This window comes from Elephas maximus, chromosome 2, assembly GCF_024166365.1.
Source record: "Elephas maximus indicus isolate mEleMax1 chromosome 2, mEleMax1 primary haplotype, whole genome shotgun sequence".
Taxonomy (NCBI): Eukaryota; Metazoa; Chordata; class Mammalia; order Proboscidea; family Elephantidae; genus Elephas; species Elephas maximus.
The window spans coordinates 193,478,133-193,494,924 of NC_064820.1; the positions used below are offsets into that span (position 1 = coordinate 193,478,133).

A 16,792-nucleotide genomic window follows, 5' to 3' on the forward strand; every position below is an offset into this window, starting at 1 on the left:
GTGTGAGATTGTGGTATTGGCAAGCATGCTTTCCTACCCTTGCAGGAATTATAGGAAGATGCGGAGCAGTTTATCTGGCTTGGAAACCCCTGCTGGCATGCCTAGCGGAGCCACACATTGGAACTTAGAGAAGATGATTTCTAATTTTCTAAACCAATTTTGCTGACCTGATTCTTTTTTATCAACTTTTCTGCCAAGAAAGAGGATTGAGGAATGAAACTAGCTTAATGGAATAAGCTATTTGGACTGTGGGGCTCCCATCTCCATGGAGATGCCTGTGCAGGCTGTGTTCAGACAAGCAGGTTGGCTGGGATGTTGTGAGGCCTCTGTGATCCTTGGACTGTAGCTGGTACCCACACAGATGGCCCTCTGAGTTCTGCTCTGGACGTGACTCTGGGTGTGGCGATTGTGGACTGTGAGTCCTTTGAAGTGCACCCATGTGCTCTTTGTGCCAGGTTCTGGCCATGAGCTGGGCACGGGCCGCTGAGGTACAGTGCCTGCCTGAGGTGTACATGGTCTTGGTGGGCTGGCTGACTGGTTGAGAAGCCATTAATGCAGAGCAACGTGTGACCGAGGTTAGTATCCAGAGCTGAGGGAGCTGCAGAGAAGCTTCATTTAGAGGAAAAGGTCGTGTATGGGGAACACCCTCCAAGGGAAGAGAGGGAGGCGAGGGGATCCTAGGCAGTAGAAAAGCACACCAGTAGGAAAGAGCCTAGAAGTTTCTGGAGCCAGGACTGTACTGTGTGTGAATGTGTGTGTGTGGAGTGTGAGTGCATGTGTGTGTACGAGTGTGTGTGTATGTGTGTGTGTGTGAGAGAGAGTTCTTGGGGCAGTATCGATTGGTGAGTCTTAACAGGTAGGCAGGGGCTCTCTGAAGCACAGTGCCAGGAAAAGAAAATGTGTTTTGAATCCGGATAGACTTTGCTTCTAGGTCTTGCTCCCCTGCTGATAGGCTGGTAATCCTGGCAATGTACTCAACCTCTCCAACCCTCACTTTCACCGTCTGAAAACCAGGAATATCAACAGTACTCTATAGGCTTCTGGGTAGGACTGAGTGAGTAATACATATAGTACCAAAAGGAGTATCTGAGAGTCACAGGATGTTAGCTCCTTGCCCTCTTTTTAAAAGCCAGAAAAAGGGCTTTGGACCTTATCTTTCTCTAAGTACAGGCTCCAGGTCCCTTGCATCCAAACCTCCTGAATGTGTGTTGGAAATGCTGCTCTCTGGGTGTTGTGGCAGATCAAGAGGTTCAGAGTCTCAGGGCACAGGGCTCAGGACTCCACATTTTATCAGACTCCTTAGATGCTCATTCAACTTGTGCCAGGAGATGGGAAGTTTCAGCCCCACAATGTCATGCTGAGAGGAGTAATTAGGAAGATCCCTTTGGGGGCCAGCAGGGAGAATGGACTGGGTGGGGGGAGGCGGAAGAGGTGAGTGGAGATGGTCCATACCACAGATGCTTTCTGTCCCACTTACACTGATCACTAGAGAACTCTTTAGAGGGTAGGATGCTCAGGCCCTGGGAAAGCCCAGAGACAGAGAGTACAGCCTGCATTTGAGGGGCCGTCAGTCTGTTGGGGAGGACAGGTCACAGGTAACAGCAACACAGGGCAGCACCCAGTGGTCCTTGTGCTCAGGAAGTAATAGAACAGATTCAGTGATGCACAACTATGACAATAGCAACAAATGATGGCAACAAGAAGCCTAGTTTATCGCTTTAACATTCACATGGATGGTACTTTTGCATTATCTATCTTGTTTGTGGTTCATGACAGTTTTGTGTGGTGAGTGTAATGATTCAGAGCCATTTTACTGATGGCAAAATTGAGGCCTGTCTAAGTTCTCAGGTGGTCCAGGCTTGCTATGTTAGCATGTTCTATGTGACCATAGACAGTTGGAGTGGCAACATGTGTGGAAAAAGAGATGGAGCAGAAGGAATCAAGATTTACGCTGGGATGGGTGTGCATGGGAACAAGAAGCAAGGAGGTAGAAATGGACTTAGGATGATGGCAGGATTTTAATGGGTGTTTTTCCGCTTGGACTTCCAATATCATCCTTCTCATAATGCTGCAACACACTTTTAATAAAAAAACATGCTCTAACAGAGACAGGCAGCATAATATATGGTTAGGCAGCTGGGCTTTTGAGTTAGATATGACGAAGTTCAAATCCTCACTCTGCCCCTCACTTATGCAAAGCTATTTCATCTGCCTCTGATACAGCATCTGTAGAATGGGCACATCATTAGTACCTACCTACGTGAAATGACATAATACATGTAAGCACTCCATGTGGCTAACTAAGGTCATTAATACAAAGTGTTGAGCATCTGCCGTGGACCAGGCCTCAAACAGGTGTTTTCCATACACTTCCTCATTTACACTTACAATGGCCAGTGTGAGGTAGCTATCAGTGCCATCCCATTTTAGAGACAAGTAAGTTGAGGCTTGGAAAGGGCACAAACTTGCCCAGTGTCACACAGTGAGTAAGTGGCAGAGCTGGGCTTCCAGCCTAGATAATCTGTCTGCTCCATTCACTGCTTGGTGCTAGGGAAAGTCTAAGAAAATCACAGTGTTGTCTGGGTAAGACTTAAAGAAGCTGCAATCCTATCACACTTCCTGCTCAAGTCATCTCGTCAGGTTCTTTGGGGCAGAGCCAGGAACAAGGCTCCAGGTGGCCTAATTCTGTCTCTGGAGGTTCCGGCTGCCACATCCAAAAGATGAATGTCTGTTGGGCATTCTGTTTTTACCTCCCCACAAAGTTTTATTTCCCCAATGTGAGTGCTTCTATTGCTCTGAGGTTTCCGGGGTTCGCATTCTTCGTAAAAATGGGAGGTGTATAGGCATTGTGGTGCCAAGAGGCAGCAGTACATGAATGTTGATGAGGTTTGTGTTTCCTGGTACTACAAAGACCCTGGCTTGGCAGATAGTGGGAGAATCCTTGTTTCTCTCCATTTCCTTCCTTATTCCTGGGGTTTTCCCATCTATGGGGACGTGTTCCCCTAGACTAAGTTCACAGAACGTATTGTGCGTAACATCTTGCTTCATTGCACTATTGCAAGCAAATGGTGCTCCAGGAATGGAAACAATACTTCTTTCCTGCTATAGGAGGGATTAGGCTTGAGTGTTTTAGAATCAGATATTCCAGCATTCCAGTCAGACTCTGCTACTTAAATAACCATGTGCTACAGACAAGTTACTAAACCCCTCTGCATCAGTTTTCATAGCTGTAAAATGGGGGCAATAATGAAGCTTATAGGACTATCATGAGGATTAAAGCACTTGACACAATACCTTGCACGTTATTGGACAAACAGTTAAACTCTTGACTACTAGCTGAAAGTGAAGTCCCAGCATGTAGCATTATCTCTGTCACCTTGTGAGTGCTCAGTTAATATTTAGAGTATAAGTAAACTAAATTAGTAAAAGTAAACCACCACCTATCTGTCAGTTTGTCGTACTTTGGTGGCTTGTGTGTTGCCACTGGTATTTCAAATACCACCAGAGTCACCCATTGTGGGCAGGTTTCAACAAAGGTTCCAAACAAAGACAGACTGGGAAGAAAGGCCTGGTGATTTACTTCCAAAAATTAGCCAATGAAACCCAATAGGTCACACAGAATATTGTTCAATAGAATGCTGAAGAATGAGCCTGCTAGGTTGGAAGGCACTCAAAATGCACAGCGGCTGTAACAATGGACTCCAGCACACCGATGACCATGAAGATGGCACAGGTCCAGGCAACGTTTCTTTGTGTAGTACCTGGGGTTGCTATGAATTGGAGCCAACTCGATGGCAACTAACAACAACACCAAGTAAATATCTAGTCTATGATTTATGAGGAGCATAGCTCAGGCTAAGAGACCAGGTCCTACTTCGTAGAGTTGGAATCCTGACTGCATCGCTTATTAGCTGTGTGACCTTGAGAAAATTATGCGGTCTCTTTGTGCCTTAGTCTCCTCATCTAAACAATGAAGATACAATAGTACTGACCTCAGGGGGCTATTGTAAGGCTTACATGAGTAAATAAATGAGTAACACTTAGTGCTTAGTGAATGGAAGTATAAGGCGTGATTCCACACCGCCTCTCGGGAGGGGAAGCAGATGGGTGAGGTTCAGTATCCTGCACTGAGGAGAGTGCCTTAGTGAGCAGTGAGCAGATGGGGGTGTGGTGAAATACTGCATGGAGACTTTTGAGGAAGACGTTGGGAAGAGGATATATTCTAACTGGACCCGGGATGAACAGCAGGTCCCTGGGTGGCCCAGTTTTTCACTTGGCTACTGAACCAAATGATTAGTGGTACAAACCCACCCAGCAGCGCCACAGAAGAAGGGCCTGGTGATCCCATGAAGATTATAGCTTATGGAGCAGTTCTACTTTATAACACATGGGATTGCTATGGGCCAGAATCTGCTTGATGGCAGCGGGTTTGGGTTTTTGGTTTGTGACTGACTGGGAAGTGGAAATTCAAATTCTAGGCTGAGGGACAAATACCTGCAAAAACAAAGATGGTGCCTTCCGGGAGTGCAGTGCCTAGAGTATGGAGGCAAGGAGTTAAGCTAGGAAGGGGAAGTCCAGGTTAAATTGGGAAGGGCCTTGTCTGCTCTGCTAAGGTGTTAAGTCTTGGTCCCGTAGGGTGAGGGCTCATTTGTCAGGGAAGCAGCATGATTGGTGGGTTTGTTAGAAAGTCTAGGGTGAACCAGAAGCCGAGAGACTGGAGGCCAGGAGAGCAGTGAGGAGGCTGCTGTGCCACCTAGCAGTAGGTGATGGTGGTCCTAGCCAGGGAAGTCATGTTGAAGACAATGGGGACTGATAAATTAACCACGTCAGAGGCAGAAGCTACTGGAGCTGGGGACTAGCTGGAGGCTGGCTCTGGGAGCAGAGAGGTGAGGATGGCTTCGGAAGCTCAGGCTCCAGAGATGGGCAGGCAGTGCCACCTTCCACCCAGACTGAGGGGGAAGACACCCAGGTTAGATCTGGACATGGTGAGTTCAAGGTGCCTGTGAGACACCTCGGTGCATTGTCTCTTTCTTCTTTTTACTAATTGTGGGACCTTAGGCAAGTCATTTAACATCTCAGAGCTTCAATTTCCCCACCAGCAAAATGGGGATAATAATTGCACTTGTTTCATATGGTAGTGGTGTTATCGGCACCTAGTAAGTTCCCAGTAAAGTTAGTATCCATTGTTACTGTTACCGTTATTATTATCATATGGAGTAATGAATCATGTAGGCGGGGCATCATTATGACTCCAATGCCAACACATTTTTGCCAGAGTTGTTAACTTCATATTCTGTCTTATATTCTTCTTCTATTGTCTTCCTGACGTAGGCTCAAAAGCTTAAGGAGAACAAAAGCGTAAAGCAACACAATTTAAAAAATGGGCAAAGAATTTGAATAGACATTTCTCCAAAGAGATATAGAAACAACTGATAAGCACATAAAAAGGTGCTCAATGCCATTAGTCATTAGGGAAATGCAAATCAAAGCCATAATGAGACACCTCTTCACACCTACTAGGATGGCTATTCTCAGAAAAATGGAAAATAACAAGTATCATGAATTGAATTGTGTCCCTCAAAAACGTGTGTATCAATTTGGCTAGGCCATGATTCCCAGTATCGTGTGATTGTCTACCATTTTGTCATCTGATGTGGTTGGTTTTCCTATGTGTTGTAAATTCTACCTCTATGATGTTAATGAGGTGGGATAGGTGGCAGCTATGTTAATGAGGCAAGACTCAGTCTATAAGATTGGATTGTATCTTGACCCAATCTCTTTTGAGATATATAAGAGAGAAGCAAGCAGAGAGTCAGGGGGACCTCGTACCACCAGAAAGCAGAGCTGGGAGCAGAGCATGTCTTTTGGACCTGGGGTTCCTGCACAATAAAACAAAACAAAACACAGAAACCACCTTAAGGAGCAATCTTGGGCAGGTCTTAGCTGATGCTAATCCAAACCCTGTTTCTTTTTTTTCAGGTTAAGGTCTTTTTCTTGGCACATGTGTGATGGACTGGTGGTGGGTAGAGTTGGTGGGGTTGAGAGCAACCCATTGCCACTGAGTTGATTCCAACTCATAGTGACCCTATAAAAAACCAAAAACCAAACCTGTTGCCTTCGAGTCGATTCCAACTTATAGCGACCCTATAGAACAGAGTAGGACTGCCCCATAGGGTTTCCAAGGAGCGCCTGGTGGATTCGAACTGCCAACCTTTTGGTTTGCAGCTGTAACTCTTAACCACTACAGCACCAGGGTTTCCACAGTGACCCTACAGGGGAGAGTAAAAGTGCCCCATAGGGTCTCCAAGTGTGTAATCTTTATGGAAGCAGACTGTCTCATCTTTCTCCCGTGGAGCTGCTGTTGGGTTCGAACCACTGACCCTTCAGTTAGCAGTCCAGTGCCTAATCACTGTGCCACCTAGGCTTCTTCAGGGTTGAGAGTAGAAGACGGAAAAGAACAGAGGACACAGTACAGATATTTCAGTGCTCCATCCACACACAAACAAAATGTAGTTTCCAGCAGGTTGAATGTCTGTCCCTGTCTGGGGGAAGAATATGGGTCGGGGTGGGAGGAGGTCTCAGGCCAGCATTTCAGTTCAGTGAACGTCTATTGGCGCTCGCTCCAGGTGAGTCCTGGTGGGTGCTGGGCACCAAGGGAAGGAATGAGACCTTTGCCCGAGGCACCCCCACAGAAGGAGAGTCAGAGGTGGGAGTTGGGAAGGGCTCCGTCGCAGTGTGCTTAGTTGGAGTAGATGCAGCAGGCCCTGGGGACAGAGCAGGGAGGGGCAGAGTGCAGACAGGGGACCCCAGGGCTGCCCTGGAAGCCTGAGGGGACGTTCTCCCTGAAGACGGAGGACTCACAGGAATTCTAGGTCCAGGCCAAGGCCTGGAAAAGTGAAACAGCAGGATGGCTGGAGGGCAAAGTGTGGGCCTGGGAGTGGGGAGAGGAGGATGGAGGGTGACAGAGGCCAGGATGGCCTGGGAGGTCAGGTGGAGTGTGGATTTTAACCGGAAAGCAGGAGGGAGGCACCTTTTGTGGGCAGGACAAGGATGATTTTGGCCTCCTAAGCTCATCGTGGGCAGTGGTGGCTCAGTGCTGGAACTCTCACCTTCCATGCGGGAGATCCAGATTTGATTCCTGGCCAAGGCAGCTCATGTGCAGCCACCACTTGTCTGTCAGAGAAGGCTTCTGTATGGCTGTGGCACTGAACAGGTTTCTAGACTAAGACGGACTAGGAAAAAGGCCTAGGGATCTACTTCCAAAAATCAACCGATGATAACCCTATGGATTACACTGGTCCAATCCACAACTGACCGTGGCGCTGGCACAGACCAGGGAGCATTTCCTTCCGTTGTACATGAGGTCAGCACGAGCTGGGGGCTGACTCTACCGTAGCTAACAACAAGGAACTCTGTGGAGCCCGGGCCCTGCTTGCCTCGCCAGCCCCTCCCCAGCGCTCTCTCCTCTTTCCCTTCTTCCTCACAACCAGAAGGTTCCTTCAGGCCCTCCTCCCATTGTAGGTTTTTGGGGAGGCTGCTGTCCACCTCTGGCCTGGGGTTTTCCAGTGCCTGGCTCCTTAGTCCCCCTGCCCCCTTCCCTGATGCCCTGTTCCAGGATCCTCTTCAGTCCTTACTTTGTAATTATTTATTTGGTTATTTGCTTGTTCAATGTCTGACTCTTTCCCTACTGGAAGCTCTCTGAAGCAATGATCGTGTCACCATGTCACTCTCACAGAAGGCCCTTTGGTAAACATGTGCTGAATGAATCGATAAGGGAATGAATGAGTGAGTGGGTGAACAGGCAGGCAGGTGGGGAACAGGGAGGGTGTTTTCATGTGGTGAGGATAAAATCGCTAATGAAACACTCAAATCCAATAACGGAGTGCCAACAAGTTGTTTATTTCTAGTCCCAAGTTGTTATATTCAAGAGGTAAAACCAAGGGCTTTAGAGCGTCTCTGAGGAGTGAGGTTATATAAAGCGAGTCGGTAAATATTGACGCGGAGGCAGGCTTTCGTGTTCACGCGCTCCCTGAGGGAGTGGGGGTTTCTCCTCCTGGAGCTCCAAGCCTCTTCTCCCTGTCAGGAGCTTTGCTGCAGGGACCCAGCCCCGTGAGAGGGGAGACGCAAGCTCTGGGTGGCCATTCTCAGGCTTTCAGGAAATTTTGGCCTGGGAACCAAGTCCGAAAGCTCCCTCTCCCCTCCCCACCCGACAACAAATGCTGACTCTGTCATCTGAATACAGAAAAGTTCAAATGTCACTGTTCCGCCCAGGACGTGACCCCTTATTCTCTTCTCCACTTCATTCTGCTAACCTAAAAAGACAAACAAACCAGGTGCTATTAAGGTGACTCCAACTCATAGCAACCCCATGAGTGTCAGAGTAGAACTGTGTTTAAGAAGGTTTTCAGTAGCTGATTTTTGGGAAATAGGTAGCCAGGCCTTTCTCTCAAGGGGCTTCTAGGTGGACTGGAATCTGCATCCTGTTGGTTAGCAGCCTATTGTGTTAACCGTTTGCCCTACCCAGGGGTTCCGCTCACCTCCTAGACCTTCTCAGACCATTGGCTCCTTCCATCTACTGCCTCAGGCCACCCCAATGCATCAGCCTCCCACTGGCCTCCCTTCCTCCAGCCTTGTCCCCTATACACCTCCCTCCATGCTACTCCTAGAGACATCCCTCCGAAGTGTCATTCTGATCATGTCACTTCCCTGCTTAAAGCCTTCAGTGGTTCCCTGTCATCCTTGAGATAAAGTCCAAGTTCCTTAGCCTGCTCCTTTATTACCTGGCCTCTGCCCACCTACCCAGCTCCCCAGGCCTCTCCCTCACTTGTACCCTCCGGGCCAGCCATGCCAAACCATGTGATGTTTCTGGAATGGGCCCTCTTCTCTCCAGCTTCTGTTCCATGGCAGATGTGATTTCCTATGCTCCTAACTTCCCCCGTCTCCTCCTCACACTTCCTATTATTCTTCCAAGGAGTCACTGCTGGTGTCAGCTCCACCTTCCCTCACCTCCCCACCCCACCTTGACAGTAGGTTCCAGCAGCCCTCTGTGCCAATGACCTTGCTTATGGTGCCACACCCTATGTTGCATGTAGAGTTGAGGACTTGAGTGGCCAGTGCCCGGTCCACCTGTGTGCTGTCTGATGCCCAAGGTGCTCTGGAAAGGACTGGCCCTGAGGTGCAGAAGTCAGCAAGGTACAGCACAGGGAAGAATACACTTTTTCAGCCTAGGTGGCCTCAGTTCATTCTGTGATTGAGGATAACAGGCGTATGGCACCTTGACAGGAGTTGGCCTTGCTCAGGCAGGGTCCAAGGTGGTTGCATGTCCCGGGTCCACTCAGCATCAAACTCTTGCTCCTCAGACATAGGGCCCCTGGTCCGGTTTCTGCAGGCAGCTCTCTACCTGATGCAGGCCAGACTCTGGAGCCACCTTGGAGCTCTAAACAGTTCTGATGCCTGGATGGCTGGACCCACCCCCAGAAGCTCTAATGGAACTGGTCAGGGTGGGGTCCTGGCATCAGGGTTGTCTTAAAAGCTCCCCAGGTGATTCTAACAGCATGCAGCCAGGCTGAGAACAACTGAATCACAGTCATGCTGACATGGGTCTCCTGCCTGGTTGCATGTTGTATTCACCCGAGGAATTTCTAAAAACACCCATGTCCTGGACCCACCCACCCCAGACCAATTAAATTAGAATCCGCAGGGTTGGGGGCAACCGCTGGAGTTGAAACCACTGTAGAGAAAAGATTCCTCCCTCTTTTTCTCCCATTCCCACCCCACTTTCCAGAAACGTTTGCTGAAGTCTCACTCTGTGCTACCCCGTCAGGCTCTGGAGACCCTCCTAGGTGGGGGTTGTAAACTCAGAGCTGTTAGGTGTGGAAGTCCCCACACTGTGGGGGAACCTGTCCCACTGACAGGCACACTGGCCCTGCTCCAGCTCCCAGTGCCTCCTCCCCAACCCGCTGCTGACCAGGGGAAGTGTGCGGCCCAGTCTGGTTATGCCCGTGCTGGAGGCCTCATCTGCTTCAGAGGCTGCTAAGATGCCTGGCCTCTACTCATTCAGGGGCTGGAATGATGCCTGGTCATTAGGACAAGAGGCTTTCTGGGGGCTCCCCCAGGCACTGCACTGGGCCGGGGCAGCTGAGTGGGCCACAGCTCCTTGGCAATCCCTGCACAAGCATGGTCTGCAGCCGCATCTTTGTCCACCACGTGCCTGTTGCCACATCTGTGTTCCCGTGTCATAGGGGGCTCTCTTGGCCCAGGCCATGTTCTCTGCCAGGTGAGGCAATGCTAGCAGGATCATGAAGCCCCTTTTAACAGGAAGAGTCACCACTGGGGCAAAAGGCTACCTGCTGGGCAGAGCTGTGGGTGCCAGGCTGCTGGCTGGGCTCTGGGCATTTTTTTTTTTTCAATTGAGGTGAAATTCATATAACATAAAATGAACCTTTTTTAAAGTGAATAATTCAGTGGCATTGAGTACATTCACCGTGTTGTGCAACCACTGCTTCTAACTAGTTCTAAAACATATTAATCATCCTCAAAGGAAGCGATATAAAACCATTAAGCAGTCACTCCCCATTTCCTCCTCCCCCAGCCCCTGGTGGGGCCAGTCAAACCGAGAAGTGGCTCTGAAAATGAACAATTTCCTCCTTTCTGATAAATACTCATGGTGTCCGCCAGTTTGATGTTGTATTATTATTTTTTTAAATCTTGCTTGTAGATTATTGTTGGGAGCTTGGCATTTACTCTGAGTGCATTGGAGACCATTGGATGCTTTTGAGCAGAGAAGAGATGTTACTGACTTGGGTTTTAAAAGACTTTCTCTGGCTGTTGTTGAGTGCACTGTAGGGGGCCCAGGGGTCACTAGTTAGAAGGTGGCTGCAATACCGCAGGTGAGAGCCGATGATGGCTTGGACCATGGTGCGAAGCAATGGCCAGGTTGTGTGCATATTTTGAAGGAGCAATGATAGGTTCTGCTGGTAGAGCGGATGTAGAATGGGAGAAGAAGACAGAGTCAAGGACAACTGCAAGAAGTTTGGCTGAGTGACTGCAGAGATGGAATTGACCTTTCCTGAGATGGGGAGGATACCATAGGAGGTTCTGGGTGGGAGCAAAGCAGGAGCTCAGCTTGGGAATGTTGTGTTTCAGGTGCCTATTAGATGTCAAAGTAGAGGTGAAATAAGCAGTTGGAAATAATCTGAGATTGGAATTAAGTAGTGGGGATGGGAGTGGTGGAGATGAAAGGCAGTAAACACTCTAAGTAATGGCTTAATGATCACCCCCTCCCCACCACACACACACCTCCAGTTAGCAGGAAAAATAAAATGACAGGGAAAAATCACGCGTTGGGTCACAAAGAAGCTCTAAAGAGTATCTTACAAAAGGGGTAAACTGAGGCCCAAATCTCACCCCAACAAGCCTGGCATTAATCCAAGAAACACAAAGTAATAAATGTTGGAGAGGTTGTGGGAAGAATGGGGCACTTATACACTGCTGGTAAAAAAAAAATAAATTTTATTTATTTTTTTATTTTTTTGCTGATAGGAATGTAAAATGGTACAACCACTTTGGAAATTGATTTGGTGCTTCCTTAAAAAGCTAGGAATAGAACTACCATACAATCCAGCAATCCCACTCCTTGTAATATATCCTAGAGAAATAAGAGCCTTCATACAAACAGATATATGCACACTCATGTTTGTTGCAGCACTCTTTACAATACCAAAAAGATGGAAGCAACCAAAATGTGCATCAATGGGTGAATAAATAAATTATGGTATATTCACATAATGGAATACTATGCTACAAGTGAGAACAATGATGAATCCGTGAAAACATCTCATAACATGGAGAAATCTGGAAGGCATTATGCTGCGTGAAATTAGTCAGTTGCAAAAGGACAAATATTGTTATGAGACCACTATTATAAGAACTCAAGAAAAAGTTTAAACGGAAGAAAGTATTCTTTGGTGGTTATGAGGATGGGGAGGAAGGGAGAGGGGTATTTACTAATTAGATAGTAGACAAGAACTATTTTAGGTGAAGGGAAAGACAGCACACAATACAGGGGAGGTCAGCACAACTGGACTAAACCAAAAGCAAAGAAGTTACCTAAATACAACCGAATGCTTCAGAGGCCAGAGTAGCAGGGACGGGGGTCTAGGGACCATGGTTTTAGGGACATCTAGGTCAATTGGCATGACAAAATGTATTAAGAAAACTTTCTGCATCCTACTTTGGCAAGTGGCATCTGGGGTCTTAAATGCTAGCAAGCAGCCATCTAAGATGCATAAATTGGTCTCAACCCACCTGGAGCAAAGGAGAATGAAGAACACCAAAGACATAAGGTAAATATGAGCCCAAGAGACAGAAAGGGCCACATAAACCAGCGACTATATCAGCCGGAGACCAGAAGAACTAGATGGTGCCTGGCTACCACTGATGACTGCCCTGACAGGGAACACAACAGAGAATCCCTGATGGAGCAGGAGAACAGTAGGATGCAGATCTCAAATTCTTATAAGAAGAACAGACCTAATGGTCCGACTGAGACTAGAGGGACCCTAGAGGTCATGGTCCCCAGACCCCCTGTTAGCCCAAGACTGGAACCATTCCCAAAGCCAACTCTTCAGACAGGGATTGGACTGGACTATAACACAAAAAATGATACTGGTGAGGGGGGAGCTTCTTGGCTTAAGTAGACACATAAGACTATGTGGGCAGCTCCTGTTTGGAGGCAAGATGAGAAGGCAGAGGGGGACAAGGACTAGTTGAATGGATATGGGAATACAGGGTGGAGAGGAGAAGTGTGCTATCTCACTAGGGGGAGAGCAGCTAGGAGTACATAGCAAGGTCTGTATAAGCTTTTGTATGAGAGATTGACTTAATTTGTAAACTTTCACTTAAAGCGCAATAAATAAATAAGAAAAAAGAATGCAGGTAACTTGCTGAAGGTCACACTGCCAAGTTAGTGACAGTCAAAACAGAGCCAGTTCTTTGGACCCCAGTCCCTTACTCTGTCTAACATATCCTCTGCCTCTGCTCTATGTCCCCAAGGCTGCACCCATGGATTAAAGGTGGGCAAGCTGTGGCTGATGACTCTCAATTCTGTTTTCCCCCAGGTCACCATCCTTGTCAGCCTGGCCCTAGCTTTCCTCGCCTGCATTGTGTTCCTGGTGGTTTACAAAGCCTTCACCTATGATCACAGCTGCCCAGAGGGATTTGTCTATAAGGTAAGGGGCTTGTGCCAGGTGAGTGGCCCAGGTCATTGTCAGCTTCAATTGGAGGGCTTGTCAATGTCTTCTCTTCACTGGCATCCATGGGTAGATCAACCTCCCTATAGACCGTTCAAACTGTAATATGTGTCTGGTAGGAGTCCCTGGATGGTGCAGATGGTTAAGCACTGGGCTACCAATCAAAGGCTGGCAATTCAAACAGACCTGGATGCACCTTGCAAGAAAGGCCTGATGATCTTCTTCTAAAAGGTCACAGTTCTACTCTGCAACACATGGGGTTGCCATGAGTTGGAATCGACTTGACATCAACTGGTTGTTTTTTTGGTTTTATGTGTCTGGTTAGGAGCTCACTTCTTAGCCCTTCAGAGCTGGGTGGAGCGGTCACTTTTATTCACATTCCATTGGCTTCGAAGAGTCTCATGGCCCCTGCCAGGACAGGATGGGAAATGTAGTCCCTGTCTGGGCAGGTGCTCCCTTGCAACTGCTCTGCACGATAGGGGGACAGCCAAAGCTCTGGTGGCCAGCTGACTGTCTACCACACCTGGTCAGCCTTCCATAAATGTCAGAAACTGCTTTACTTGCAGTAATTCATTTACTCATCACCTCGGACACAATCATTTTATCCATTAAACCAAAAAGGAAACAGGTTCAGAGACGGGATATGACTTGTCCAAGGTCATTGTCTTGAGTTGGGTTCCCTAGAAGCAGAGCCTGAGATGGGGATTCTCATGCAAATGATTCATTGATAGAGGACCCTCAGGAGGAACCTGGGAGAGAGGGAAGCCGGCTAGGACAGGGAAGAAGCCTCAGAGTGACATGGGCTCCTCTGAAGGCCAGCCTGAGTCTGCTCCCACGGGAAGCTCTGCAGAAGGAAGGACAGCCCAGAGTTAGCTCGCTTGAGACAAGGGGGTCTGGCTTTTATTCCTCTGTATCACTCGTCATTGGCTATTGGCTCCCCTGGGAGAGAGGGGAAGTAACCTCCAAGACGTATCTAGAGGAAGTGGCTCCCTTTAGCTGAAGGCAAGGCCCCAGAGAAGCAATTAGGGGGTGTGTGAACTAGCCTGATAAGAAGGATCTGTTTGGGGCACCCACAACATCCCCAGAGTCATATAGTCAATGAGCAGAGGAGCTTGGCTTTGTATCAGCATCAACATCAGGTTCATCTCTTCCAGCTTCAAGTAAATGGCAGGTTTGAGGATAATGATGGTGATGGTGATGATGTTGGTGAAGGCCTGCTGTGTGTCTCAGACTGAGAGCCTGACGTGGCTGTGGCTCCCAGAGGGGCTGGCTGTTTTGCACGGCGGGGTGGGTACCGTCACTGAACTACCCTGACTCTGTCTCCTTCTTCCTCAGCACAAGCGCTGTATCCCAGCCTCCCTGGATGCTTACTACTCATCCCAGGACCCCAGCTCCAGAAGCCGCTTCTACACGGTCATCAGCCACTACAGCATGGCCAAGCAGAGCACTGCCCGGGCCATCGGGCCATGGCTGTCGGCAGCCGCTGTCATTCATGAGCCCAAGCCGCCCAAGACCCAGGGCCACTAGAGGCCCACCCCAGCCAGAATGGGGGAGGGGGAGGGGCCCCGCTGGCTAAGCCAAGCTCCAGTTACAACACTGTACTCCTGGGATACGGGGGTGGGGGAGGGCAGGGTGGGGCGGGGGGGAGGAACTCACCGAAGCTATCGTGCACTGGAGTTGTCTGAATCAGTATTTTTTTTTGTCCCTTGGTATTGTTGATTTGTTCCAGAGTCAGGCTCATGTACAAAGGCATGTTTCGTGTTGATTGTTCCCACGTAAGATATTTTCAAAGCCACTGCTTATTCTTTGATAGGAAAGTTGAAAAGCAGTAAAGGAAAGAAACAAAGTTAATGAACAAAGACATAACGTTAAACTGGCTAAATCTGGAGAAGTTGAAGGGAAGTAAAGAGTGCAGACTCTCTGGGTTTAGATGAGGAATTGCAGCTTCCTTGTGGGCTTTGGAGGGTCCAGAACACATGGGTGACACAGACTTGGCTCTTTGGTTCTCTGATGGTATACAGGATAGAGATATGGGAAGTTAGAAATGGTCAAGCTAGAGAGAAGGCCTGATTTGAGCACTGGTAAGCCCAGGACACACAACCCAGAGGAAAATGTATAGACCTGTGGTTCGTTGTGCGAGGTTAGCGCAAATCTGCAGGGACGTCCTCACTGGGGCTGGGGCAGACTCCTGGCCTAGCAACTGAGAGTGCACGCTGGGGTGATATGCTTTGTATGAGCAAATGTTGAGAAGTGGGCAGATTTGCTTTTGTCTTTTCCTTTTTTTCTAGATCGACACCTGCATAATGCCCATGTTTATGAGCTGGCAGGGGTAGAAAGGGAGAGAAGCGGGGAGATGCCACAAGCGGAGGGAAGGCATGGAACAGGCATGCAACATGCGACCAAGCTATAAACAAGGCACCAAATTAAAAAAAAAAAAATGTTTCCCAAAGTGCTAGTAACAATAGTAACCACCATCAGAGTAAGACTCATACCCAGAAACCTCAAGTGACTACCAAGAAGACTTTAAGAACTGGGCTGCAACAATGTCAGATCACTTCTAAAGGAATCTGAAAAAACGGGACTGTTTTTTGCTCACTCAGTTGTGTTGACAGGAGACATCTGTCCAAACTTCCCAACCTGGTTGTAGAAGCTTCTAGAAGCTCTGAAAAGGTGGCAGCATCCAGCACTGGCCAGGCCTCCCCGTGCCCTGGAAGCACACCAGGCACTCCCATGTTGCTCTCATACAACATTTCAGGGAGGCACATGCTGTGAGGTGTCAGCTGAGTCCCAATAGGACCAGAACTGGCTGGGACAATTGGTTATTTGAAATGAGGCACTGTTTCACCATGAGCCTCTGACAGGCCATTTAAAAGGGCATTTTTGTGGCTTGCTATGTTGCCGAAATCATACACAACAGCTGGGTAATAAGACTAGTATAGCTCAAACTATCCTGCCAAACGCTATCATCTGATTTTTCCTCACTTCTCCTCTACCGTCCCATCACCTCGAGTCACCTGTAAATTCATTTGTCATCTGAGGTGGAATAACAAATTGTCCTAGCAAAACCGCTGAGCGCTTTATAATTTTGTGGTGTATTTTTGTCAGTAGGTAGCAGAGGCTGAAGTATTTTTTGGTGTAATTCTTGAAATTTTTCTGACAGGAAACAAATAAAGATAGATGTGTCTGAGAGCCTTGATCTCCCTTCGTTATTTTCTTTATCATCTTCTCAGTGAGCCTGATGGGGAGGATGTTGGGGCGGGAGGGGAGGGACGGGTCCCCAGAGGGTAGGGCTGGGCTCAGAGGGCAGAGGACCCTGTTAGGCTGGGCCTGGGGCTGGGCTATGGGGGAGCCCCATCCTCAGGCAAATGGGGCTTGAACTGATGCTGACACCATAAGCGAGGGCCAAGGAATGCGCCTGGCTACTTTCCTGAAGCCCGGGGTCCTCCTTCCTGGGAGCACCCACTGAGGTCCTTCTAAGGGGCGGGGCCTGTGCTGGGTCAGTGATGAGTGACACATGTGCACTGCTCTGGAGTCCTGAGGGG

General features: G+C 48.4%; 1 protein-coding gene across 2 annotated transcripts in view; it reads left to right on the plus strand.

Annotated features, from left to right (window-relative positions):
- NSG2 (neuronal vesicle trafficking associated 2) overlaps positions 1–14,853 on the plus strand; it is a 118,984-nt gene extending 104,131 nt beyond the window's left edge. For both annotated transcript variants that reach the window (XM_049874344.1, XM_049874345.1), the window contains 2 exons: positions 13,119–13,229; positions 14,586–14,853. In XM_049874344.1, coding sequence (XP_049730301.1) covers positions 13,119–13,229; positions 14,586–14,777 — 303 coding nt within the window. In that variant the 3' untranslated portion in view covers positions 14,778–14,853. The remainder of the gene's footprint in view (positions 1–13,118; positions 13,230–14,585) is intronic.
- Positions 14,854–16,792: the final 1,939 nt, after the last annotated feature.